Below are 27,867 nucleotides of genomic sequence, written 5' to 3'. Positions count from 1 at the left end.
CAAATATATTGTGTTCTATTATAACTACCCACTACACTACCACGAGTAAATGCGCCTTCGTAAGAGTAAACTAACACTCAGAGAACGCTGCTGTCTTTTCTTCAATGAATCTCTTAGTAATTTCTGAGTAAACTTACTTGAAGATTTGGGTGGAGCGGTGGAGCCTAGAAAGACCAAAGTTATTTCTCAAATTTAAAGTTTTGCATCAATTACATCAGCAGTTCGCGTGTAATGAGTAGGTTGACATAAGAAATATGTAGCGCGGCCTTCACCCTTCCATTGCAATTCACACGCCGCGGGCGGGTCGAGTGACACAGACTTCAAGAACAAACCGAAATCAGAGTATAAAACTGAAATCAGACACAGAATCGACACAGTCTAGTATCTACATTCGGACAACAAAATGGCAGCCAAGGTATTTAATGAAAATAATAATCAATTTATTTATATTTCATATTCTTTAACCGACACTAACAAATATTATTCATTTATTACAGTTCTTCGTCGTCCTCTCCCTGGCGGTAGCCGCTTCAGCTCTTCCAGTTCTGGAATATGCTGAGCACGAAGCCCCCGCACACTACGACTTCGAGTACTCCGTTCACGACCAGCAAAGCGGAGACATCAAGCAACAGAAAGAGTCCCGCGCCGGAGATGCCGTCCAGGGCTTCTACTCGCTGGTGCAACCCGACGGTGTCCACCGCATCGTCGAGTACACCTCCGACAAAGTAAACGGATTTAACGCTAACGTCCGCTACGAGGGACACCCCGTCGCTCAGCCCGCCAAGATCGCGTACGCCGCTCCCGTCGCCAAGCTCGCCTACTCCGCCCCCGTGGCCTACGCCGCACCCGTAGCCAAGATCGCCTATAGCGCTCCTGTTGCCAAGATCGCCTACAGTGCTCCTGTGGCCAAGATCGCCTACAGCGCACCCATCGCTAAGGTCGCATACGCCGCCCCAGTTGCCAAGATCGCCTACAACAGTGCTCCCTTGACCCAAGTGACCTTCTCTTCCCCTGCCATTTCCTACCACCACTAGGCTGATCTGAGAAACCTGTTATTACTGAAGCCCTAATTTATTGATTATGAATAGTTGTAAATAAAGTGTTCTAATTTATCATAAATTTTTTGTTTTTCTTAAGATTTACCACTTTTAATAATCAGAGTTGGAATTAAAGAGTAGAGAGTAGAGTTGATTACTCTCCTATTTTAATTCATGAGATTGAAAATAAAAGGTTATGCGAATGTCGACGTCAAATGTCGTATAATAAATACCTCGGTGGTAAACTATATCCTTTTGTGCATCTATACCTGTACAAAATCAAGTCTCTAGGCAAACTGTAGAACATCTGCTCTACAAACGTCTCAGAGACTTCGTCTCACCCAGGGGCATTATCATCGATGAACAATTCGGATTCTGTGCAAATCATTCGTGCATACAACAGGTGCACCGCCTCACGGAGCACATTCTCGTAGGGCTTAACCGACCAAAACCGTTATACGCGGGAGCTCTCTTCTTCGACGTCGCAAAAACGTTCGACAGTCTGGCACAACGGTTTGATTTTCAAACTATTCAACACAGGCGTGCCGGACAGTCTCGTGATCATCATACGGAACTTCTTGTCGAGCCGCTCTTTTTAATATCGAGTGGAGGGAACCCGTACCTCCCCGCGTCCGCTCACGGCTGGAGTTCCGCAAGGCTTCGTCCTCTCGCCGCTTCTATTTAGTTTATTTATTAACGACATTCTCCGGTCGCCGCCAACCCAGTTAACCTTATTCGCTGACGACACAGCCGTTTACTACTCGAGTAGGAACAAGTCCCTTATAACGAATAAGCTCCAGAGCGCAGCTGTGGCTTTCGGACAGTAGTTCCAAAAATGGCGCATAGACATCAACCAAGTGAAAAGCACAGCGGTGCTATGTCAACGGGGAAACTCTACACGAATTTCCTCCCGCACTAAGAGGAGAAATCTCACATCCCCGATCACCCTCTTCGGCCAACCTGTTCCCTGAGCCAGGAAGGTCAAGTACCTGGGAGTCACCCTGCATGCATCCATGACATTCTGCCCGTATATTAAAACAGTCCGCAACCGTGCCGCGTTTATTCTCGGTAGACTATACCCTATGATCTGTAAGCGAAGTAAAATGTCCCTTCGGTACAAGGTGACACTTTACAAAACTTGCTTATGACCCGTCATGACTTACATGATTACTTGAATCCATCCGGAAATACATGAGGTCAGCGTCCGACCGGTACTTCGATAAGGCTATGCGTCATGATAATCGCCTTATCGTTGACACTGCTGGTTACTCCCCGAATCCTGATCACGCAGGAGCCAGTCACCGTCGACGCCCTAGAAACGTCCATATGGATCCATCAGATCCAATAACCTTTGTATTAGACGCCTTCTGCTTTAACACTAGGAGCAGGCTCGGGGACCCCAGTAACCGTACTCGTTGAACTCGACCAAGAGTTCGACGTGCAATTTAACCCATGCATCAGCTCGTTGAGTTTCTCACCGCATGTTCTCAGCGGGTTGCGATTCCGATACGGTAGTAGATTCATTCGCGAAGCAGCTGCTTTTGAGTTGTTAGGTCTCCTTCGGAGGCACTCGGGCAACTGTTAGCAAATCCCACCTCTCTTGGGCTTTGATCGCCCACCAGTCCAGGTGAAACTGGAAAGGCCTACGGTCTTTCAACTATCCTTCAATTCTAAAAAAATATAAAAAAAGAATATTCTCATCCCTAATACCGCAGTATCTCAAGACGAAAGTTTTTATCCAGTGTGTGCTCCCAGTCATAACACACGGCAGTGAGTCGTGGCCGCTGTCAACGGGCCTTATCAGAAGGATCATAGTCACTCAATGGGAAATAGAGAGAGCTTTGCTCTTTGAGTTTCCCTGCGAAATCTAATCAGGAAAGAGGAGATTCGCAGAAGAACCTAGGCGACCAGGTGGACAGTAGTTACCTGAGCACAGAGACATATATAATCACGGGAATAACGCCACGCACCTTGTGAAATTGCTCAATTGTCTTGCTGCTGTCCCCCTCTTCAAAGTGGAAGGTTTGGCTGCTTCGCAGCAGAAATTACCGAGTTACCATAAGCGGGTTATGATACCTTTGACCTCACAATACGCCCTGCCACCACAATACCATCACGTAGAATACACTGACTGGCACAATAAATAAACGTATGAATAGTAAAGCTAATAGGAAAACAGTTAATGAAGATATTCCTACCCATATAGAGTATCAATGTTCCTAACTATAACACTTTGGAAGGTAACGACAACGACAAGTTTCTTCCACCGAGCGGATGAAATTGCTCGGTAAGCTAAGAGTACAAATGCAAATTGTCCAAATGTTCAGAACTTGTATTTACCTATACAAACTTATCTTGAAAATGGCTACCTGCTACACTGCTCCCAGCAAATACGTCTTCGTAGCAGTAAGCTAACAGTCAGCGAACGCTACTGCTCTTTTTACAATAGTTAAATCTTAGTAGTTTCAGATTAAACCCACTTGAAAATGTGGGTGGAGTAAACTAAAGCTATTTCTCAATTTAAAGTTTTGCATGAATTACATCAGCAGTTCGCGTGTAATGAGTAGGTTGACATAAGAAATGTGTAGCGCGGCCTTCACCCTTCCATTGCAATTAACATGCCGCGGGCGGGTCGAGTGACACAGACCTCGAGAACAAACCGAAATCAGAGTATAAAACTGAAATCAGACACAGAATCGACACAGTCTAGTATCTACATTCGGACAACAAAATGGCAGCTAAGGTATTTAATGAAAATAATAATCAATTTATTTATATTTCATATTATTTTAACCGATTCTAACAAATATTACTCATTTATTACAGTTCTTCGTGGTCCTCTCCCTGGCGGTCGCCGCTTCAGCTCTTCCAGTTCTGGAATATGCTGAGCACGAAGCCCCCGCACACTACGACTTCGAGTACTCCGTTCACGACCAGCAAAGCGGAGACATCAAGCAACAGAAGGAGTCCCGCGCCGGAGACGCCGTCCAGGGCTTCTACTCGCTGGTGCAACCCGACGGTGTCCACCGCATCGTCGAGTACACCTCCGACAAAGTAAACGGATTTAACGCTAACGTCCGCTACGAGGGACACCCCGTCGTTCAGCCCGCCAAGATCGCGTACGCCGCTCCCGTCGCCAAGCTCGCCTACTCCGCCCCCGTGGCCTACGCCGCACCTGTAGCTAAGATCGCCTACAGCGCTCCTGTTACCAAGATCGCCTACAGCGCACCCATCACTAAGGTCGCATACGCCGCTCCAGTTACCAAGATCGCCTACAACAGTGCTCCCTTAACCCAAGTGACCTTCTCTTCCCCTGCCATTTCCTACCACCACTAGACTACAAATTACAATAACTGTTATTGTTGATCGTTGTATTTATTGAGTATGAATCGTTGCTAAATAAATCATTTGAACCATTTTTTTGTTTTCATATTAGTTTATTGACAGAACACTGGTTTACACAATATGTATTTTTTATAATCCCTGACAAAACATATGATTACTGTAGATCTCATAGCATTCTTACCGACTTGTATAACTACTGAAGACTGTTGGTATAGGTTGATGTTAAGCCGCTGTTATTGTAAGCTCTATGTAAGCGTAATTCTTCAAAATCACGCATCACGAACTTTAATACAATTTTCACTATCGTTTTTGTTACAATTCATAACATTTATGTATAGTTACCATTAAAATTTATTATCAGCAGGCCGTATTACAATTGCCAATTTCGTACGCGAAGCCATCACTCGTTCTGGTTTGAAGAATGGATCAGCCAATACAATATCTACAATTGAGACTTAGATATCGAGATTCATGACGAAATTCATATTTTGATGTCCATGGGCTCCGGTAATTTAAAAATGGTTTGCGAAGACAAACGCGATAAAAGAATCCTTTATAGACCGCGTATCAGGTTCTATTTCATTATAGAGGGAAAGTAGGTATCTAAATATTATTTATGTTTGTCATATTGAACGGTGGATTCAGTCGTTTGTCGTCGATTAGGGTATAAAAGTTGTAATACTTGTTTTTAACAAATACTATACTAATACTTTTTACTGGTGGTATGACCTCTTGTGAGTCCGCGTGGGTAGGTACCACCACCCTGCCTGTTTCTGTCGTGAAGCAGTAATGCGTTTCGGTTTGAAGGGCGGGGCAGCCGTTGTAACTATACTGAGACCTTAGAACTTATATCTCAAGCGTGGGTAGCACATTTACGTCGTAGATGTCTATAGGCTCCAGTAACCACTTAACACCGAGATCGGCCACACATCTAAGCAAAAAAAAAAATATAACAATAACTTTCCCTTTTTCCTGTCGCCTTGTTAAGTATGAAAAAGTCACAATGTCAAGTCTCCATCTTAGTCTATGTCTTCTTGTCATTGTAGATCATTCATTAGTCGTTTCAAAAAGGTTGCACGCCACGACAGTTATAACCGTTTAAGTGCATAGTTTTAGTTAGACCAAATGTCTTGGTGCTTTCAGCACAATATCCTGATCCTCTCGTGTGACGCTGGCACACTTTTTTATACGTGTATTGCCAACATTGTACTAACATTTAAGCAATTCATGTGTGGTGACATGTATTTGAATTATGTTTTAACTAGCTCTTACCACACGTCATCAAGAATATTTTCAACATTTGAAAGTCGCCAGCTGTCAGATCTTTCTGACGTAAGTATGTATACTGGTAACCCTTCTATAACACGGTATTTTACAACGCAGTTCCACTCTAACACCAAAAAAAAATCCTCAAAACCATCATAAGGGTACATGGTACTTATACAATACGATAACGAGATTTTTGTTTGAAATTATTAAGAAAATTACATTATGCAGTATGAACACACAGTTTAAGGGAATAACCGAAATTTTACTGCTTATTTTTTATGTATAATAGGTAAAAAATACATACAGGCATAGCACATTCTAACTCTCCTTTTTATACTGGCTTCTAGTCTCATATTTTTTTCCCTACCTAAGCTGGTAGCCTTGAGAGGCTATGCCAGCGTAAGCTAACAAGTAGGTGAGCTCACAGGGAGCCTGACGTTGTTGCTAACACAAACCCTAGCAGTGCTTCACAAAATCTACCGCCGGATCGGAAATGCCACCCACTGAGAAGATCCGGCGAGAAACTCAAGGGGCTGTGTCTGTGGGTTAATTTGCTCGCCGAGCCCTTCGTCGCAAGCGACGGGTTCGACAAGAACGGTGACCGGTGCTTGAAGCACCTAAAAGCACCGTTAGTGGATCGGGCGGTTCCGAAATGACGTGTTTAGGGCGAAGTCGACTGTTTACCATTCGGTCCGCAGGATCGGGAATGTAGTTACCGGCAGCCACGATGAAAGGATTCTCGTGTGGTGCTGCTTTTTCGAAATGGCACACTAATGCCAATACCTACTGATGGAATCCAGATCCAGGTCGTCGTGGAGATCCACATTCCTCACATACCACGGTACTCCGACGGCTATCCTGCAAAAACGGGACAGTATGATTTGAAGGGGTTTCAAGTTAGTGCGTTAGGTATTTATAAGCACCGATAGTGGATCACGAGGATCAGAAGTGATGTGTTTTGGGTGACGGCGACTGTTTACCATTTGCTCCTCTGGATCGGCTATGTACGAGTAGTTACCGGCAGTCACAATAAGAGGGTTATCGTGTAGCCCCATTTTTTCGAAGTAGCATTCCGACGCTGATTTCAGATACCTACGTATCGGTTCTAGCACTAGGTAATCGTGAAGATCTACGTTTCTGACGTACTACGGTGCTCCAACAGCTATTCTCTAAAAACGGGATTGAATAACTTGTAGGGTTTTTATGCGAATGCGGGCTGCGTAAGCGAACACTACACTTGCTTATATATGTTACGACCGAACGTATGCAAGTTTTGTAGAGCCAGAGAAGACAATTTACTTCGTTTGTATTTTGTTTATTGTTTATATGGGTGGATCAGCCCACGGCCCGCCTGGTGTTAAGTGGTTACCGGATCCCATAGACATCAACAACGTAAATGCCACCACCCACTTTGAGACATGAGTTCGAAGGTCTTAGTTTTTACAGCACAACGGCTGCCCCTTCAATCCGAAACGCACCACTGCTTCACGGCAGAAATAGGCAGGTTGGTGGTACTTACCCGTGCGGACTCACAAGACATCCTACAACCGATAATTAATGTTTCGATGACATTAAGTTAGTACTATTCAAGTGCTATCTCTAAATAACCGCCACTAAAAAACGGCAAAATATATTTACCCGAATTTACTTGAACGACCTGATCTAATCAAACCGAATTTATTGAACAGCTTTCTTGCAGCATCTTGATCGCGAATTAGGGCATTAATACTCATTTCCCCGGAGACGAGAAACTGGCAAAATAAATTATATAGGTACATGAGTGTTTGCTAAAAGTTCTTGAATCTTGAAACACTACATTCCACTGGTGTGACCTTCCTCTTTCTCTAATTGTTTCAGTAATGAGTTCAATTGCCTCGGGCGAATTGTCGCGAGGCGAACGACCAATCATGTACATATAAAAACAGGTGTGGTTTCGAAAAACGATACAGTTGAATTACAACGTCCAATACAACAACAATGGCAGCTAAGGTACTTATCAGAATTAATTCATCAGAACCAAAATATTACTCGTCGAAGAAAAATATTTCAGATATGTGATAAACTATTTCAGAACGTGTGTTGTATGTGTTTTGATTAATGCATTTTAATTGTGTTCCAGTTTTTCGTCGTCCTCTCCCTGGCGGTGGCCGCTTCAGCTCTTCCAGTTCTGGAATATGCTGAGCACGAAGCCCCAGCACACTACGACTTCGAGTACTCCGTTCACGACCAGCAAAGCGGAGACATCAAGCAACAGAAGGAGTCCCGCGCCGGAGACGCCGTCCAGGGCTTCTACTCGCTGGTGCAACCCGACGGTGTCCACCGCATCGTCGAGTACACCTCCGACAAAGTAAACGGATTTAACGCTAACGTCCGCTACGAGGGACACCCCGTCGCTCAGCCCGCCAAGATCGCGTACGCCGCTCCCGTCGCCAAGCTCGCCTACTCCGCCCCTGTGGCCTACGCCGCACCTGTAGCCAAGATCGCCTACAGTGCTCCTGTTGCTAAAATCGCCTACAGCGCACCCATCGCTAAGGTCGCATACGCCGCCCCAGTTGCCAAGATCGCCTACAACAGTGCTCCCTTAACCCAAGTGACCTTCTCTTCCCCTGCCATTTCCTACCACCACTAGACTGATCCAATAATATATAGTGCTATTTATTGATTAGATTAATTTCACAAATAGTTTTCAATAAATTTTGTAAAGCTTAAATTTTGTATTTAATTAAACTAGCTTTACGCCAGTAGCTTCGCTCAACCCACTGGAAGACATGGGCATAGCTGTTCTACATCAAAGCTGTTTCTCAATTTTAAATTTTTGCGTCAATTGCATTACCGGTTCACATGTGATAGGATTTGACACCAGCGTTATCCGTTTAAGCCACTGAAGTATGAAACCTATAATAAGGTCTATCTATGGTTTAAGCTTACAACGAAAACAGTAATTTGAGATAAAACAGTCATAGTTAAGACATCTCGTTCAAAATATTTACAAATTATCAACACAAATTTTCCTTGTTTATCGCTCTTTCTATTGGCGAAAACCTATCAAAATCGCCAAAAAAACAGATAGACGCAGTCAAAAGCTTCATTAAATACTATTTGAAGATACTTAAATAATTCATCAAAGCTTTATTTATTTTATTTTATTTATAACTTCTTATACTAGAAAGTATAAAGGCGGACTTAATGCCATAGGCATTCTCTAACAGTCTACCTTAGGGGAGTGCAGAGATGAAGCTTGGTAGGTGTAGTGTGAAGGGGATGTTACTTAAACATATATTATGTGTATATATAACATACATAATACATAGTACTTAAATAAATACATATACATAAATATATAGATATATATAAATATATACATATAAAAACATATATAAACAAATATTATCAATTAGATGACTCTGCTAACTCTCTGAGAAACAGTTCTCGAACCTTCGTCTTAAACGCTTCACGTGTAGTGGCCGACCTTATTTTGAGTGGGAACGCATTCCATAGAAGAATAGACTGAATTGTGAATGAAGAATGTAAAAAGTCAGAACTATGTGGAGGACAGCGAAGAAGAAGATTGTGAGATGAACGAAGATTTCGGCTGTGGTCAGACCCTAAGTATTGAAAGGAATTTGTTAAATAAGCAGGTGGATTTGGGGAGTGCAACAAAGAGTAAAGAGTACTGAGAGCACGCAAGCTACGGCGTTGACGAATGGGGAGCCATTTGAGTTGGGAGCGATAAGAAGATACGTGATCGTATTTCCGAAGATTATAAATAAATCGAATGCAGTTATTGAGAAGCCGGTTAAGTTTATTGAGTAGATCTGCATTCAGGTCAAAGTAGCACACATCACCATAGTCGATCATGGGGAAGACCAAAGCTTTACCTTGCGAAAACAGTAGGGCGACAAGTTTCTTTTTACGCTTTTATTAGCTTCAGACGTATGTTTGTAACGGAATCTTTGAACACGATTTTGACCCCTTCAAAATGTCGTATTAACTCGAAATTAGAAAATTTGAAATTTGCTTTTTTTACAATAAATCATTTTTTCTTACACTATTTTTAATTCAAATTTATTTTCTATTTTTTAGTCGGATTTTCTATAAAAGCGTATTTTGTTAGTTTTTTTAAAATATTATTTATTTTACATTCTAGTAAGTTCCATCATAAAAGAGAATCGCGACTAATAACAATTACGACTACGAACTAAAAAAAAACGAATTTATACGAAACATGAACTGTTTTATAAAGATGTTATAGAAACAGTGTTGTCGCGGCCCGATGGCAGTGTAGTGCGGTGCCGGGCGGGGTGTACCTAGCCGATGGACCGCACCTGAATTATTCATACAGCCGCATAGTGATTTCATCTCATTGAATGGCGCTGCCGGCGGCCGTGATTACGACACCGATACCTCCGATAGTCAGCGCCGCACACAATACGACATGCAGCACTACTAAATTGCCAAATATTATCTAGTGAAACGTGACGATTAAAAACCTGGATACATGAAACTCGTTTTGAATTTTCGCTAGATTTAAAACACACAAGTATATAATGTATTATTTTATTCACATAAAATATAAAGCTTACTAGAGTAAAACTATACCACAAATTGAGTTGCTCTATAAAGAGAAACAATATTTAAAGCTAGTGCTTCACCAGTTTTTATGTTTTTCATATTTTACCAGCGACCCGCCCTCGCTTCACTTAGGAAACTGTAATTTATTATTGATAACAGTATTTCTCCACTATTTAATGGATGTTATTATACATATAAACCTTCCTTTTCTATCACTCTATCTATTAAAAAAACCGCATCAAAATCCGTTGCGTAGTTTTCAATATTTAAGCATACATAGGGATATAGGGACAGAGAAAGCGACTTTGTTTTTATGTAGTGACAATTCAAAAATCTTTTTATATTTCTTATGTTCTTTCTTCTAATATTTCAATATTCAAAATTCAAAATTAACATTTATGTCAACTCTATAACATATTAACCTCTTTATGTCATAGATCATATTATGGAGGTTACAAGTAGTATAATGAATACACGCGCTGTAGTTTCTAGAGTATAGTATTGATCAAGAACTAGGTATTAAAGAAAAAAACTTTTATAAGCTAGACAAATAAATTGACAAATAGGTGTTATCATTTATAATGTTAACATTCGTGTGACATCAATAGGCAGTACATACAATTTCTCAAATACGTTTTTCGAACGCAGTCATTATTATAAATACTAAGAATACACATAAACGACAAAATGACCATAAATAGATACGATATTAAGAATTACTAACTTACTTTATATCCAGTAATATAATGGTAATAGTAGGTAATTAACAACTTTATTTATCAAGGGAACTAATAAATCAATATTATCCACTAATCGCATTTGATCTGTTGAAATCAAATTTAAAATGTATTCGGCAATATTTTAGTACAAATGTTGTTACGTTATAGACGGGCAGGTAAAAATGAGGAGATTGCTTTTTTCTGTTCAGAGCCGCGGCAAATTGAATTCAAAGTTGATTTCCCGGCGGACTCCCGACCGCATAATTCCACGCAAATTAAGCCGATACCGATTCAATCGCTACCGATGTAAATATTTTTGATAAATGCTTTCCTTTTATGCGAACGATCATTGAAAACATGAAGCCGTAGTGTTAGCAAACTAATTTATTAATTTAGCTTTATTCTTCTTCCATTATTAGATTGTTGTTTTTTTTAACTTCTGATAAAATATTTTCAATTGAAGACTATAACAGACGAACAATATGGCAGTTTGTTTTGATGGCGGGAAATTACCATAGATAATAACACATTTAATTTGAAATTAGTATATACGAGTAATGATTAAGTATTTTGCTCCTCTGCAGAGTACACTCAACCGTTTTTTTTTTTTTGCAGGTTTTGTATTATGAATTATTACCGAAGTTTATAATAAATACTAGTGTGGCCCTTGCAACCCAGCTTATGAATGAAATAGGACGATTGTACTTACCTTTCTCACTTGAGAGTGTGGAGAGTATTAAACGGTAGGCAGCGGCTTGGCTCTGCCCCTGGCATTGCTGACGTCCATGAGCGATGGTAACCACTCACCATCAGGTGGGCCGTATGCTCGTCTGCCTATACGGCAATAAAAAAATAATATACAATAGTCGCGGGACATGCATTTGAATTGTTTTTTTCGAGAATCTTCTTTACTGTTTCAATTATGTAAATAAAATGAAGCTATAGCCAGTATAAAATGAAGGCATAGGCCTTTAATCAACAGCTTTATAAATTATAATTTTATAAATTATTATTATTCTTGTTCAAAAACAAATATTAAATTAAATACATCTCAGCGTTTCCCGGTGAGTGCACTGTGTACCAACAAAAAAGAAATCAGGTTAAAATAGAAGTTGGTAACAAGCCGGTGGGCGCAATCCGCTTATGCCGAAAATTAATCAAGGGAGACCAGGCGATACGACTTACTGTGTGGGACTATAAAACTATTTATACGATACGATACGACCTTTTGAAGTGAAAACTTCTTTAGAATCGTTGTGATTTCAATCCGGATGCAACGGAAAAAACGACAGGTAAGAGACACAAATACAAAAGAATGAGACAGAAATATACATACTATTTAATACAGCGCCATCTGTGAGATTTTTTAATACTAACGTGTGTATGAAAGCTCTTGTAGTGAATTTTAATTTAGGATTATACGTGAAATTAAAATATCAATTCACAGAGGGCGCTACCTTACAATTATTTACTAATGACAAAATTTTACATATACTTAAGACGTTTAGGATAATTGTATTTTAATTTTGGAAGGTTTCACTTCTACCACGTGTGAATTGCACACATGTATTATTTTTTTTACGGATGACTAACTTTCTGACACCGGACAACCGGATATTCTATCAAATACCGTTATTAGACATCGTTAATGCGGACGTCATTATACAAAGAAAATATGACGAAAAGGTAGTACTAACAAAGCGAAGATCCGAATAAAAACCTAAAATACGAAAGTACCTCAGTAATCAAAATACAAAAGTACCTTAGTAATCAAATTACGAAAGTACCTCAGTAATCAAAAAATACGAAAGCACCTCAGTAACCAAAATCCAAAAGTTTTTATTTTCGTTTTTTTATATCAACGAACGTCGAAAAAACTCAATCACGTAGTGTAGTCCATTCCTCATTCGAGTGTTTGTGGAGAGCATTTTTGGAATAATATCTTTTTGAGTTGAGAAATAGTCATTTATGAATTGTTCAAGCCTTTAAATTCCTACCTACTTTTTAACCATCCAATACAAATGTAACCATGATTAATAAAACACATAACTTTGCTCACATAACTTTATTTGACATCACAACAACAAATCAATAAATCACTATTTTCTTATAAACTCAACATTTGGTTTGAAGCGGATTCTTTATTTTTTAACTTTTTTCGCAGACTTCGGTGGGATAGGGCATTCGTAAATATTTATACTTTTATCTTTCGATACTGATACAAGCTTGGAACCGTCAGCGTTGAACTGAACACCGCAAACCTGAAAACAAGTTTGAGATTTACTATCTTTTACTATCTGTAAGCTGCGGCTTGGCTCTGCTCCTGGCATTGCTGAAGTCCATGGGCGACGGTAACCACTCACCATCAGGTGGGCCGTATACTCGTCTGCCTACAAGGGCAGAAAAAAAACTATCCTTCATACCTATTCGCTGGTAGCCTAAGGGCTATACTAGCTGCGCTATGTCTGGTGGGTGAGCTTACTGAGCTCCATCTGAGAGAATGTGCACTGGCCCTAGCAAGAGCAGTTTTTTTTTCTACCTAAGCTGATAGCCTTGAGAGGCTATATCAGCGTCGCCTTAACCAGTAAGCGAGCTCACGGGGCTCAAACCTGAACACGTTGCTAACACGAACCCTAGCAAGAGCCGTGCTTCGCAGAATCTACCACCGGATCGGAAACGCGACCCACTGAGAAGATCCGGCCAGACACTCAGTGGGCTGTGTCTATGGATTAGTTCGCTCGTCGATTTCTTCATCATAATCGAATGTAAATCTTACTATATTTATAATACTTGCAATATTTATGATTTAATGAACGTAAATACCAAGGCAACAGAATCTAAAATAAGTTAGTAATCAGTAGTTCAGTTTACTATTCGCAAAATGTATCTTTTCGTTTTTATATTAAATCCATATCGATGTTTGAATGGTGTCCTAGAATATCACCACCCATCTCTTCAAGTAGGTGTCGTAAATCGTGAATTTAGTACCGCGCATACTACAACCACGAGAGGCCGTAGAGCATCGCGTCGCATCGCCTATAGTGCGCTTTAGTTTAAACTAGCGACCCGTCCTCGCTTCGCCTAGGAAACAGTAATTTATTATTGATTTCTCCACTATTTAATAGATGTTATTATACATATAAATCTTCCTCTTCAATCACTCTATCTATTAAAAAAAACCGCATCAAAATCCGTTGCGTAGTTTTAAAGATTTAAGCATACATAGGGATATAGGGACAGAGAAAGCGACTTTGTTTTATACTATGTAGTGATGAAATGTACGAAAGTGATTTAGTAGGGATTTTTGTTATGCGATGCGATGCGAGGCAGCCAACTTTAATGTGCGCGAACTTTAAGCAGTTCACTGGGGAGTGGGCAGGAACGTTCTCTTGTTGTATGTAGACTGTATTATAAGCCCACACGGGTAAGCAACACAAGCCTGCCTATTTCTGCTACGAAGCAATCGTACGTTAACACTTCGAAATCATATCTCAGGGTTGAAATCATCTCTCGTTCATATATGCTTCAGAGACCACTATACAGTTCGTTCAACAGTACATGTTATAAAATTGGGTTATGTCTTTAGAATATCTGTCGTTACTACTGCGGTTCTGCTTTATCAGCTCCATTTATCAATTGTCAATTAATCGACGGTATTTTCCTGTGTCGTGTCAAGATCGTCACTATTAGTGCTGTCTATTTTTGGCGCGCAACGATCCAATTTGAATACCAGCTTACTCATTATGATACAGTTAGTTGCGTTCTTCTTCTTTTTTTGGGTTAAGAGAATATATGCGGACTTCGGCTTACGTGTTGGAGGTGGCAGACATATCGGGGTTGAACCGACTAAAACCTCCCCTCTCTCAACAACCCGCAGGCTGGGGCCATACTACTATTTGTGTGTGGAGTGCATCTGTCCCTTCTCCCCTCGGCTGGACATCACGCCGATTCGACAACGACTGGTCGGGTGTACCTCAATTAATGCCTCTAATTCGACTATGAAATTCAAATATTGTTAATTGTGTTTTGTGCAATTCATACGATGTGTTCCAAGTATCATGTTACAAGGATGGAGCCAAATGGGGATAAATAGATACCTACACTACCGTGACGGGTAGCCATCATACTATTCAAGATATTTGACAGATGCCTGAATCTCGCTTACGACATTTTCAAAATAAGCCTGCATATATACAAGTTCCGCACCACAACATTTGGACCGTCGGTTTACCGAGTAATATCACCCGCTCGGTGGAAGATCTTCCATCTGTCGTTCAACATCCCAAACTACAATTTCTACTACGCTCATTTCATTATAATTAAAACTAAAATAAGAACAGTATACGATTGAACAACGAAGGTTTGTTTATAGTGTAATTACTCACGATATGTGTGTGCTCTTCGAAGGTGTGGAGTACACGGAACTCCTCAAGTAGGACGATGCGGATGCTGCCGTCCGCCGCCGAAGTCGCCATTCTTTGTTCATCGGGAGAGAAGCACACGGAGACCGCCCAGCATTTGTGGTCCAGCTTGTTCTGCAGCGCTGCGCTTTCGCTAATTCACAACATTTTCGATATTACCCTCGTTAATACGCTTTTATTAGCTTCAGACGTATGTTATGTTAGTATGTAACGGAATCTTTGAACATGATTTTGACCCCCTTCATGACGTAGGATTAACTCGAAATTTGGTATACTTATTAAGGACCGATGACAATTCAATATTAAAAAAAAGATTAAAAAAATTTAAATTCAACTAAAAAATTCAAAATAAATAATAGTCTAAAAAAACTAACAACATACGCTTTTATAGAAATTCCAACTAAAAAATAAAAAATAAATTTGAATTAAAAATAGTGTACGAAAAAATAATTATATTGTAAGAAAATTGTGAGGTGCATAGTATCAGTAGTTATAAATATTTTATGAACAGTTTTAGTAGGAGGGTTATTTTGATAATATCCTGAAAAGCACCCCACGCTTTTTTACAGTAAAATATTTTTTTGTTATATTATTTTTAATTCAAATTTATAGTTGGATTTTCTATAAAAGCGTATTTTGTTAGTTTTTTTAGACTATTATTTATTTTATGTTTCATGCTCGCCCGGTTACGCTGAAATGGTCTCTCAAGACCATCAGTTTAGGTAGGAGGAAAAAAAAAGTCTCATCACCATCGATTAACCCCTACTCTGCGCCGCAGAATTTAGGTGACTTCCGTTTTTTTTTTATTGCTTAGATGGCGGACGAGCTCACAGCCCACCTGGGTGTTAAGTGGTTACTGGAGCCCATACACATCTACAACGTAAATGCGCCATCCACCTTGAGATATAAGTTCTAAGGTCTCAGTATAATTACAACGACTGCCCTACCCTTCAAACCGAAACGCATTACTGCTTCACGGCAGAAATAGGCGGGGTGGTGGTACCTACCCGTGCGGACTCACAAGAGGTCCTACCACCAGTAAATGAGAATTCAAATTTCCAATGCGACTCATGGCAAAATTCGCAAACATTATGAAAATATTTTTGTTAAAAAATAATATAGGCTATGTCACTCGGGGATAGTGTAGCTTCCAAACAGTGAAAGAATTTTTCAAATAGGTTCAGTAGTTTCGGAGCCTATTCAATACAAACAAACAAACAAATCTTTCCTTTTTATAATGTTAGTATAAAAGTAAAGATTTTTATCAACGCTATTAAAACAATAAAATAGCTTACATATTGTAAACATTGACGTAGCCGTCGTTGGATGCCGATGCCAAGAGTTTGGTTTTGGGTGAGAACGCGAGGCTCCGGACGGCCTGCGCGTGAGCCTCTATCGTGTGCAGCATCTTCCCTTGGCTCACATCGAACAAGTAAACCGAACCGCCCTCCGCGCCGCTCGCTATGTACCTACCATCGGGGCTCTGAAACGTTTCAAATCTAAATCTACTAAGTGAAATTTTTTTAACGGATTTTATGACCTGGTAACTAAGACCTTTAGGCCAAGTCTTATTTTAATTTTAATGAAAACTGCACTATCACTATTTTATATACGAAAAATGATAATATCAAGTGAAATGAAATGAAGTTGATTAATATGAAACATGGCATGAAATGAAATCAGATGAGATGATGTGGGATGAAATATAATCTCAGTAAAATGGTGGTTATTTACGGAGACTTTTTCAGTGGACTTTTTGGAGGATCCCGAGAAGTTACGTTCAGCAGCTTTGTTTTATTTTCCCACATTTGTGCACTTTCACAGATACTAAACAGTTATCCCTTAGAAATAAGGTGACACTCTACAAAACTTGCATACGCCCCGTCATGACCTATGCAAGTGTAGTGTTCGCTCACGCGGCCCGCATACACTTAAAATCATTTCAAATCATTCAATCCCGTTTTTGTAGGATAGCCGTCGGAGCCCCGTGGTTCGTCAGGAACGTCGACCTCCATGACGACCTGGACTTAGAGTCCATCAGTAAGTATCTTCAGTCGGCGTCCATGCGCCACTTCGATAAAGCGGCACGACACGAGAACCCTCTCATCGTGGCCGCCGGTAACTACATTCCCGATCCTGCGGACAGAATGGAAAGCAGTCGACGTCGCCCAAAACACGTCATCTCGGATCCTCCCGATCCACTAACGGTGCTTTTAGGTACTTCAAGCACCGGTCACCGTTCTCGTCGAACCCGTCGCTTGCGACGAAGGGCTCGACGAGTAAATTAACTCTCAGACACAGCTGAGTTTCTCGCCGGATCTTCTCAGTGGGTCGCGTTTCCGATCCGGTGGTAGATTCTGCGAAGCACGGCTCTTGCTAGGGTTCGTGTTAGCAACATCGTCAGGTTGAGCCCCGTGAGCTCACCTACTAAAGTTAGGGTTACGCTGACATAGCCTCTCAAGGCTATCAGCTTAGGTAGGAAAAAAAAAAAAAAAAAAAAAAAAAAAAAAAAAAAACAATTAATAAACCACCGTTATTACACATTTAAACCTAAAGATACACTAAATACACAAAATAAAACAAATCACACAACTTCACTCCTGGCGTTCCCGCCAAAAGGTCCTCTACTAATTGAACTAAAAAAGCCGCACAGAGAAAGCCGTTGCCCAATAACACAGATTAGGTCATAATAAGAAATAGCATTGTGACATTAGTGACACAGAATTTTATTCGGTTCACGCGATTCGTAGACCCTATTAAAACGATTCTATGTCAGCAACAGTAACGCCATCTATCATCTAATAACCGAAACGAATATCATTAAGAACGCTCGAGAAGTACAACGCCATCTATTGTCAGATAGCGGAAACACACATCGAAAATACTCGACTTGTGAGGAATATTCTCGATAATTCTAGAGATGTCGTATCGACTATAAAAGCGTTGCAGAGATGGGGCACGCAGTCAGTTAGTAATCGGAACTACTCGAAGCGAAATAGCGAATGGATCACCTGAAGCGAATCGGAAGAAGTTAACTACGAGTTGTAAAGTATTCTGTGAGTGTTCTAGGTGATAAATACAGTTTAAATTTATACTTCGGTAGAATTTTTATTCATCCCGAACCCCAGCGCGTGTGTAACACCATTTTACTGTTTAGTTTCTCCTTTAGTACATATTAAAATTTTCATTTTACTTTTCCGACGTTTCAAATTTAAATACTGTTTTTTATTTTTTTATCGCATCGATGGGTGGACGAGCTCACAGCCCACATGGTGTTAAGTGGTTACCGGAGCCCATACACATCTACAACGTAAATGCGCCATCCACCTTGAGATATAGGTTCTAAGGTCTCAGTATAATTACAACGGCTGCCCCACACTGGTGGTAGGACCTTTTGTGATTCCGCACGGGTAGGTACCACCACCCTGCCTATTTCTGCCGTGAAGCAGGAATGCGTTTCGGTATGAAGGGTGGGTCAGCCGTTGTAACTGTACTGAGACCTTAGAACTTATCTCAAGGTAGGTGGCACATTTACGTTGTAGATGGCTATGGACTCCAGTAACCACTTAACACAAGGTGGGCTGTGAGCTCATCCACCCAAACTAAAAAAAATTAAATCGCCTCGCTTCTTAGAGAACTTCTAATTTTATGGACACCAAATATTACTCACCCAGGCAACAGACATAATAAACTTTCCCCTCGTATCTAGCACTTTATCCACGGTTCCATTGATTATTCCATACACAGTCACCTTTCCAGTGTGACCTCCAGTGGCTACTTGGCTACCATCAGGTGAGAACACAATCTTCCACATATCAGAACTGTCCGTTTGTATTTCTCGTATTTTTTGTCCATCTAAGAGATCCCATATGATAAGTGAAGAGTCCAGGGACGTGCTAGCGATTGCTAAAATTTAGGAGCAAGATTATCTCTAGTTATATCCAACTTAGTAAACAACTGACTGATAGGTTAAAAAGAAAAATCTTATGTAGAATTATAGCCGATTATTATATAAATTATTTTACAAAACACACTAACAGCTTTGGCTGATAATGTGTTAATGTGTTGAATTTTCAAGTACATTGTTGAAAGAGTTTTAGGTTGGTGCCTTCTTGGAGCTTCTGGAAGCTTGTTCCAAGCAGTCACTACTTAAATAAGTAGGAACTAGGTTCTAAAATTCAATCATATAATTTTTTGAGGACTCATTCCAATGCTTTGCCCCTTTCCCATAATGAAACTGTTGGTATAGAATTTGAACTGCTTCCTTGAAAGTTGATGTTATTGTACATATTGTTACTGGTGGTAGGACCTCTTGTGAGTCCGCACGGGTAGGCACCACCACCCTGCCTATTTCTGCCGTTCTATTCTAAAGCAGTAATTAATGCATTTCGTTTTGGAGGGTGGGGCAGCCGTTGTAGCTATACTTGAGACCTTAGAACTTATATCTCAAGGTGGGTGACGCATTTACGTTGTAGATGTCTATGGGCTCCAGTAACCACTTAACACCATGTGAACTGTAAGCTCTAAGCAATAAAAAAAATCAAAACATAAATAGTATAAAAAAATTGTAATGAATGCTAATGCTCTCTGACTAATGGGAGATGAAAACATATAACTTTTTTATTATTCAAATTTTAATTATATGCTTGTCGATTAGATGTATGCAGCAGCTGGGCTGTGGCTGGTGTTGTGTGGCATCTATGAGACGTGGTAGCCGCTCATCATTTAGTGGGCCATGTGCCTAAAAAGTCCAAGGCCTACATTTTATGAGACAGTGAATTACATGGTAATTGCTTTTTTCTGCAATTAAATTATGTTTTCACTGTGATATCAATATCTATTTATAAGCTCCATAGGAATTAATTTCATTAAAAATGTAAATTAATTGGGTATTTATAAACGATTAATGGTCAGCTAATATGAGTAGTTTGAATTTTGTAAAATGTATTTATTACATGCAACCCCTGGTCTTCAGTGGTTACCAGAGCCAATAGACATCAGTGAGGGCAACATTCATCTTGAAATATCTTATCAAAGCCTCAATTGTATAATGGTTAACCTACACCACAGCCTAAAACATACCTCATTTACACCTGAATGTAGGTGGAACCTATCAATCTCAATTGTACCCTAATCAAAGTAAATATAATAAAAAAATTAACTTACTTTCTCCATCAGGACTAACAGCAACTGATACAACAGGCATTTCATGTCCTTCGAGGGTGTGTAATAGCTCTAGTTTATTATTCTCATATGACCAAACTTTTACTAAATTATCTAAGCCTCCTGTTACTATGTAATCCTTTGATGGACCTCTAGAATGAAAGAAAACTGCAATTGATAAATCTTCATAGGAAATTATAGACAATAGGCAATATCACATAGCTTACAGTTTCACAGATTTTTTTAAATATTACCTACCCACCTACTCAGACCTGAGGTATAAATAAAATATGTAATAATAGTCTAAAAGCTGTATGAAAGTATTCAGATTACAAGAACAGTTTTGGATTACAGAAGTAATTATTGACTCTGATGTGAGAGTAACTGAATTGAGTAATCAGTCAGTAAAAGTTCTTCAGTTCCGTAAATTCAACGTCCGCAAATAAGCTTTCAGTGATAAAAAAGAAAGCAGGTACGAGCATAAATAAGAGATATAAAGAAACAAATGTATTTTTATTAATAATTTCTGAATTATTACGTTTTAAAAACAATTTTCAGCTACTTGATAATACCCAAAGAAGTGTAATAATTTGGAATATTATAAAAAAAATAGCAAACTGTAAAGAAGTAGCTCACAGAAATGTATTGCTGCAGTTTTCTGAAAAAACTATTTATACAGCAATCCTTGTTGTCGTCTATTTCTAATTCGACAATTAGAATATTACAATAGAGGATATGAAAAAGAGTCATGTCTTTACTTTCAAAAATAAAAATCATTATGGTAAATTAATAAATATATCTTTGAATACTTAGAGTCTGTTGAATGGTTAATATTTGCCCATGCGCATCCATATATCAGATCTTCGTGAGCATTCTCCTTTTTTAACAATATTGAATGCTGAAAAAGGGAATGTTATCAATTCAGTTCATAATGAAATTTGCGCATCTAAATCTTAGAGTATTTAAACACCTGGAAAGAACTTACTATTGTATTTGACGGCATTTTTAGATATGTTTAAATAGCTCTTATTGAAGCTATTGGTAAATTATTGTCGTTCACAAATAAAACTAGGTAGTTCACACAGAGAATTTATACGTTTAACATATTTATTTGAGAAGGAATTTTAGACCAATAAATTTTAACGATCTTGAGAGCCACAAATTGCAACAATAATGTAATCAATAAATATGAATTTTAGTTTAAATCATAGATTATACACTTAATATATTTGAGTTTAATTAATCGAATTCCCAACATAAATACAAGTTTTTTTTATAAGCCAGCTGTCAAAACAAAGTCTGACATTTTCGGAGTTTTGTTTGATTTGTCTGTTGGACAGCCAAAGAAAATCTCGCCCATAAGATGTAATTTTTCAAAATTACAGTTTATAAGGCTGAAATAATGTTTAAGCAAGAAGCAAAAGATGAAATTGACTGGAATGAATTAAAATGCTATTGGAAATGAAATTAAATGAAGTGTAATAACAAAACAGCGTAGGAGTTAGGGAAGATGAAAAAACCTTTCGGTAAATGGTGCGAATCTATTGAGCGTTTTTTGCACTTGCTACGATCTTATTTTATTTTCCCATGCTTGTACACTTCTACAGATATTAAATTACTAACGTATTACCATTAGCACATGTTTCAACTTGAAGAAATATGAAATTATCCAATTTTTTTTTGGCGGGAACGCTGTCAATCTTTGCAAATAACTACTTTTAAGTGGGAACGTAAGGTGTACGTTCCCACTGAAAAGTTTCACTAATGTCATTAAGGAGATGTTATTTTAAACTGAAAAAACGTATCGTTGATTTTGCCTACTCGGACAGGTAGAGAAAATATAGTGATGAATCAAATTGAATTTATATTTCTACAAGAATAATGGTATGGCATAGACTAAGAATAAGGTGGCATGAGAATTCATGATTCAGACTGCCTACTAGATAGACATGATTAAATAACTTTTACAGCAATCAATCTCTATTCATATCTCCGTCATTATTTTCTTACCAATTTTCTATCAATACTACGTTTACTAAAATAATATTGATTCAGGATATAAAGGAAGTATAAATAGGTCAATTGCTTAATAATAATTTATTACTCATTACTTAAATAATAACATCTATAGAGGACAATCATAAATGTTCACACACTTATCTTCGGATACTGATATGATTTTGTTACTTTCAGCATTAAATTTCACTCCCCAAACCTGAAAAATAATAAATGTATACTTAATTTATTTAAACATTGTGCAATAACATTAAATTTTACCTGGTTATTAACTAACCTGATCATTATGTTCTTTGAACGTATGTTGGCATTGCATGCTATCTAAATCCCACACACGCACTGTCCGATCTGCACTACCCGATACAAAACGCTTTCCATCTGGAGAGAATGCTACTGACAGCACCCAAGATGCATGGCCAGATAATGTACCTGCTAAATTAGCATGTACTCTGTAATTAAAAAAACACTTTAAAAATAGTTTTTTACTTGTATTAATGTTTTCGTTAATAAAATTTAAGGATGATAGGTCTTTATCTCTCGCTGCCACATAAATTAATGGGTATTTTCAAAAATGTAATTCTCTGTAAATCGCTTTTTTTTGTCTACCTATTGCTAGTTATGCTTGCTTCGTCGATAGTATAGGCGATAGCCTTAGAGATTTTGCTAACATCTGCCCTAGCAAAGGTAGTGAGTGCATTCCTGAATCTACCACCAGATCGGAATCGCGACCAACTTAGGAGATCCAGAGAGAAACTCGATGAGCTGTGTTTGTGGGTCAAATTGCACGACGAGCCCTTCATTGCATTCGAAGGGTTCGCCGGAAACAGTGTCTGGGCTTGGAATGCCTAAAAGCACAGATAGCGGATTGGGAGGGTCCAAGATAATGTGTTTAGAGCAACGACGACTGTTCGTCTGGTCTAATCGTTTGGTATTCCAGATCAGGTCTATGGTGTTTGCGGCTACCATGATAAGAGGGTTATCGTGTCGCGCCGCTTTTTCGATGAATCATAAATAAAAATTAGGAGACAGATGTATGGGTGAACTTACAACACACTGCGGATGGAATTGCTGACAAATAATGCACATGCTTAATAATTTAGGTTTCTGTAGGCCAGTTTACCGTTAGATAAGAAAAAAAAGCGATAGAGATGGAGTTCTCATTTTGGAAACCAATACTAAAGTATGAGTAAAAAAAATATTAAAATACACATACACATCATAAAGTTTCATATGACCATCATCCGAGCCAGTCAATAAAAGCTGTGAATCTGGAGAGAAACATAAACTTCTAATAGACATTGCATGTCCTTCAAGGGTATGTACTAATTTTCCTTGAGCCACATCAAAGATATTGATAATTCCATCTAAGGCTCCGCTGGCAATGTATTTCCCATCAGGGCTCTAAAAAGCAGAAATTTAAAATTATTAAATTCTCTTAAATTAATTAATTAAATTGCTTAGAGGCATTCAATACCTAATAGACCATCTACTCATTTACACACATACATTACAGTACAACTGTGCTGTTGTATTCTTTATTCCGTATACTGATAATAAGTGAAGACTCACTGGGGCAAGTTGGTAGTTTATTTAAATAATTTATTAAAATTACTTACGTAAGCCACACTAAGAGTGAATTTCCCCCTGGTGTCCAATACTTGCTCCTGTTTACCACTTTCAACTCCAAAAATGAGTATTTTCCCTGCATTGCTTCCAGAAATAACATGTTTTCCATCTGGTGAAAAGTCTAAAGTCCAAACATCGGTGAGTCCAGTTTCAAACATTTTTAGTTTTTCACCCGAGATCAAATTCCATAGTATCAATGATGAATCCTGTGAGCTGCTTGCTAAGGCTAAAATTAAATGTAGCTTGTGTACAAAAGTTAAAGAGTTATTGCTCAATGAGTATCTTTTTGTAGTGTAGCAATTAATATTCAACACAGGTTGGGTTAATTTTGATGATGATAATTATAGATTTATTTTCATAGACTATATTAATACTATATTATATTATACTATATATATTATATAGTAAATTGTCTTGATAGATCTGACACATACTTTTCCCATCGGGGCTAACCGCAACTGAAATCACTCCTAAAGAATGTCCTTCGAGCTGGTGCTTAATTTCCAGTTTCCCATTATCTAATTGCCACACTTTTATGTAGTCATCCAAGCCACCTGTTATAATGTAATTTTCTGCGGATTCCTTCTGAGAGTCCCTGTAATATTAAAATGTGAATTTTAGAATCTTATGAATTATGTTCACGTATTTATTAACTTTTTAATTTATTAATAGACTTTAACAATCAAAATATTATCGTGTTTTAAGCCTAAGAAAATTTTTTACAAAAAAAATTGTAACTAACTGTAACAAGACTACAATATTTACTGACTACTCATCGAGAATGTTGCTTGAATGTCAAGGTTTCAATTCATCAAGCAATTGTAAAGATCACAGATCATTAATAACACTACAATAAGTTAATATTAAAACTGTTTTCTTTTCATGTTACATTATGTTTAGGTTTCATAGGTTGTATTTAGTACTTTAGGCCAGGTTAGTATAATTAATATTCTATTACAGTATAAGTTTATATGATGCTTAACACTTTAAGATCTTTTTAAATTACTAAATTATATTTATTTTAAAGTTTATTTCTGAAGCTTTTATTAGTGGCATATGGAATTAGGATTACTTACTGTAATTCCTCTGCGTTTTCTGCATCATTTTCGCCTTCTTTCGGTTTCTCGGGTTCTATCCTACTCCAAGTACAACACCAAATTGCATCCTCGTGTGCATTTTCTTTTTTCAATTGTAAATAATACTGAAAAAAGGTTTGACTTTAAATCGGAACCGGTGTTTAATTACTGAAGAATTAAGTACACATTTAAATTATACCAGAGTTGTAATGGACATGATTACTAGAAGCCCGAAGCGCGATCTTAAAACCTTTAGTTTCCTAATTAAAACAAATAGTGTATGTACATTATTTCGGAATTTTCGAATTTTACAATTTTTTTGGGCAACTTTTCATGGGTACCAATTAGGGATGTAACCCGGTTCGAAGAAAACCGGAGAGAAACCGGTTTTTATAGATACCGATAAACACCGGTTCTTATTTAAGTATATCGGTTTTTAAGTACGCGTTACATTCACAGTTCACACCACTGCAACCAGATCAAACACTACCGTGCTGCTAGATAAAAAATGCCGTGTTTGAGACTCAAATTACCGTGCATTACATTTAAAAAGTACAGTACAATTACCATGTAAAATATAAGAAAAACCTACTTAGAAAAAAATACAATAGTATTAAATCAAAACTAAAAAGCTTTTTATTATTGGATAATATAAGATCATTAAGCTTATATAAAATATGCTCACCCTATTAATTGTATGAAGAAAACTCTTCGTTTGCACGTAAATTTGTTTTATTTAATGATTATTTAGCCTTTATGACAAAAACCTAAAAATACCTTATAAAACCGGTTTTTTGAGAAACAAATCGGTAATAAGCCGGAGCCAGAAATTGTAATCGGTTTACATCGCTAGTACCAATACCCTTTAATTTTTAGTTTAATTTCTTGGATCAATGAGGCAAAAGAAACATGATCCATAAGCAATACCGTCTTTACCATAAGGGCACACGGGGCCCGTGCCCAGGGCCCCCATTCTCAGGGGGCCCCGAAAGACCAGGTGAATGAAGTTAGCCCCTCAAAAAAAATTTTTGTTCCTATTTTATACTTATTTTCTATTAATACGTTTGTTCATCATTTGTTCATGATTGTTCACTGTTAATAATTGTTTGTTCTGCATTTATTTATTTAAAAAAAATATTTAAAAATATACCTACAAGTTAGCCCCTCTAATGCAATTTTTTATATTTTTTCATCCTTAATGACTCGTAAATATTCATTTTCGATTGTTCTTACATAAAACACGTTTGTTCTCTTTCGAAATTACTCGTTTTTTGTTTAATTTACTATTTTTATTAGTTGAATAAATGTATGCAAAATATGTGTACTGCGCATGCGTCAACTATAATGCCTAAACTTTGTACCGTCTACGCGGTTTTAATCGAGAGAAAAAAAAACAAATATAAATCCTGAAGGAGCAATTGATTGGTATGTATACAGTTTAATTAAAAAAATTAAAAAATAAATAAATGAAATAATGTACATTGGCGTAAAGTTAGACCAAATACATTTTTTCCATCCTCCAAAAAGATTAAGTCAATAATATGTTCATTATTTATCTTTCAAGAGATAATGTAGGTATACATTATAATAACTTTTTTACACAGTCGAAATTATATTCCTAACATTAGTAAAATAACATTTTAATATTTTTTTTATAGGTTATGTATTGAAAGTGTTGGAAAATTATTTCATGTTTTAGCTGGAAAACGACATTGAGAATTATATGCAATACAAGATAATGGGCTCCATCAAATGAATTCGAATGAAACCAAACTGTTTACCATCCAAATTCGATTGTCGGGCAGATAGAAAACGAAAATTCACTCAAAGTGAACCTCGACCTGCATTTGTGAAACGGCAAAGACTCACTATTGTCAAGGAGATTGAAGAGACGACTAAAAATGAGATGTGTTATATTATTATACCTTTGCCATCTTGTAGTCAAGGTAGGTGTAACTGTCAATAATTAATAACACTCACAGATCTCATAATCAAATAACAATATCAGAAAAAAGGAGAATAGTTAGTTAGTTAGTGGAAGTAGCTAAAATGGGCAAGTGGACCTCAGTTCCTATTACATAAGGTACTAGGAAGTTTGTGATAATGAAAATTTATCACAGTGTAATATCACTTACTTACTTTAACAGTGAAGGAAAACATTGTGATGAAACCTGCACACCTAAATGTTCTTAGGATTTTCTTAGGTGTGTAATCCACCAACCAGCACTAGGCCAGCGTGGTGGACTAAGGCCTAAAAACCCTCTCAATGGTAGTGGAGGCCAGTGTCCAGCAAGGGGATATATTATATGGGCTGATGATGATGACTAGGAAGTTACATACTACTACTACTACTACTACTACTACTACTACTACTACTACTACTACTACTACTACTACTACTACAGTACACATATAATCCTATATATTTACAAACTATAAGTTTGTTGGGTACCTAGAAATTGCTAACATTATTTCATATTTCCAGATGTCCAGCCACTTGAAAATAGGTGTAGTAATGACAAAGCTATCCAAGTAGCTCCAGCACAGGAACACAAAGGCAAGGCAAGTGTGTATTGCCACATCACCCCTAAATATATCTGAAGCAAGTACAAGTAAACAATCA

At 38.0% G+C, this 27,867-nt stretch overlaps 5 protein-coding genes and 1 long non-coding RNA gene across 9 annotated transcripts in view; 4 read left to right on the top strand and 2 right to left on the bottom strand.

Moving 5' to 3' along the window:
• Positions 1-293: 293 nt before the first annotated feature.
• Positions 294-1,119, top strand: LOC114244462 (uncharacterized). The gene is made up of 2 exons (XM_028176304.2): positions 294-415; positions 498-1,119. Exons 1-2 carry the CDS (start codon positions 404-406, stop codon positions 1,032-1,034), a joined length of 549 nt encoding a protein of 182 aa, XP_028032105.2. The 5' UTR covers positions 294-403; the 3' UTR covers positions 1,035-1,119.
• Positions 1,120-3,646: 2,527 nt separating this feature from the next.
• LOC114242530 (uncharacterized) lies at positions 3,647-4,455 on the top strand. Its single transcript, XM_028173721.2, has 2 exons — positions 3,647-3,780; positions 3,864-4,455. Exons 1-2 carry the CDS (start codon positions 3,769-3,771, stop codon positions 4,371-4,373), a joined length of 522 nt encoding a protein of 173 aa, XP_028029522.2. The 5' UTR covers positions 3,647-3,768; the 3' UTR covers positions 4,374-4,455.
• A 3,031-nt stretch (positions 4,456-7,486) lies between these two features.
• Positions 7,487-8,361, top strand: LOC149500440 (uncharacterized). The gene is made up of 2 exons (XM_089736335.1): positions 7,487-7,640; positions 7,771-8,361. The coding sequence occupies exons 1-2, from the start codon at positions 7,629-7,631 to the stop codon at positions 8,278-8,280; spliced, it is 522 nt and encodes a 173-aa protein (XP_089592461.1). The 5' UTR covers positions 7,487-7,628; the 3' UTR covers positions 8,281-8,361.
• A 4,631-nt stretch (positions 8,362-12,992) lies between these two features.
• Positions 12,993-21,815, bottom strand: LOC114243778 (uncharacterized). Its single transcript, XM_028175388.2, has 7 exons — positions 21,512-21,815; positions 21,336-21,424; positions 20,530-20,678; positions 19,034-19,269; positions 16,659-16,846; positions 15,328-15,496; positions 12,993-13,203 (listed from the first exon to the last, which is right to left on the bottom strand). Exons 1-7 carry the CDS (start codon positions 21,527-21,529, stop codon positions 13,084-13,086), a joined length of 969 nt encoding a protein of 322 aa, XP_028031189.1. The 5' UTR covers positions 21,530-21,815; the 3' UTR covers positions 12,993-13,083.
• A 793-nt stretch (positions 21,816-22,608) lies between these two features.
• On the bottom strand, positions 22,609-25,604 carry LOC114242457 (uncharacterized). Its single transcript, XM_028173622.2, has 7 exons — positions 25,444-25,604; positions 25,245-25,369; positions 24,603-24,763; positions 24,159-24,394; positions 23,756-23,943; positions 22,820-22,991; positions 22,609-22,741 (listed from the first exon to the last, which is right to left on the bottom strand). The coding sequence occupies exons 1-7, from the start codon at positions 25,459-25,461 to the stop codon at positions 22,652-22,654; spliced, it is 990 nt and encodes a 329-aa protein (XP_028029423.2). The 5' UTR covers positions 25,462-25,604; the 3' UTR covers positions 22,609-22,651.
• An 825-nt stretch (positions 25,605-26,429) lies between these two features.
• Positions 26,430-27,867, top strand: part of LOC149500439 (uncharacterized) — a 1,657-nt gene continuing 219 nt past the window's right edge. The window contains exons 1-3 of one of the 4 annotated variants that reach the window (XR_016324919.1): positions 26,430-26,669; positions 26,903-27,190; positions 27,730-27,867. The exon at positions 27,730-27,867 is cut by the window's right edge and continues 219 nt beyond it. This is a non-coding gene — a long non-coding RNA (uncharacterized LOC149500439). The other 3 variants (XR_016324921.1, XR_016324920.1, XR_016324918.1) reach the window with 3 other exon arrangements.

This window comes from Bombyx mandarina, chromosome 21 (assembly GCF_030267445.1).
Source record: "Bombyx mandarina strain Sakado chromosome 21, ASM3026744v2".
Classification (NCBI taxonomy): Eukaryota; Metazoa; Arthropoda; class Insecta; order Lepidoptera; family Bombycidae; genus Bombyx; species Bombyx mandarina.
This window is presented reverse-complemented; position numbering and strand designations above follow the sequence as displayed.

Coding starts and splice junctions, on each gene's coding strand:
- LOC114243778 (XM_028175388.2), bottom strand. Junction 15,497..16,658: donor TACGTCAATGTTTACAATAT/GTAAGCTATTTT, acceptor GTTGTGAATTAG/CGAAAGCGCAGCGCTGCAGA. Junction 13,204..15,327: donor TCGAAGAGCACACACATATC/GTGAGTAATTAC, acceptor ACTTGTTTTCAG/GTTTGCGGTGTTCAGTTCAA.
- LOC114242457 (XM_028173622.2), bottom strand. Junction 24,395..24,602: donor GGTTAGCCCCGATGGGAAAA/GTATGTGTCAGA, acceptor ATTTAATTTTAG/CCTTAGCAAGCAGCTCACAG. Junction 22,992..23,755: donor CATATGAAACTTTATGATGT/GTATGTGTATTT, acceptor TTTTAATTACAG/AGTACATGCTAATTTAGCAG.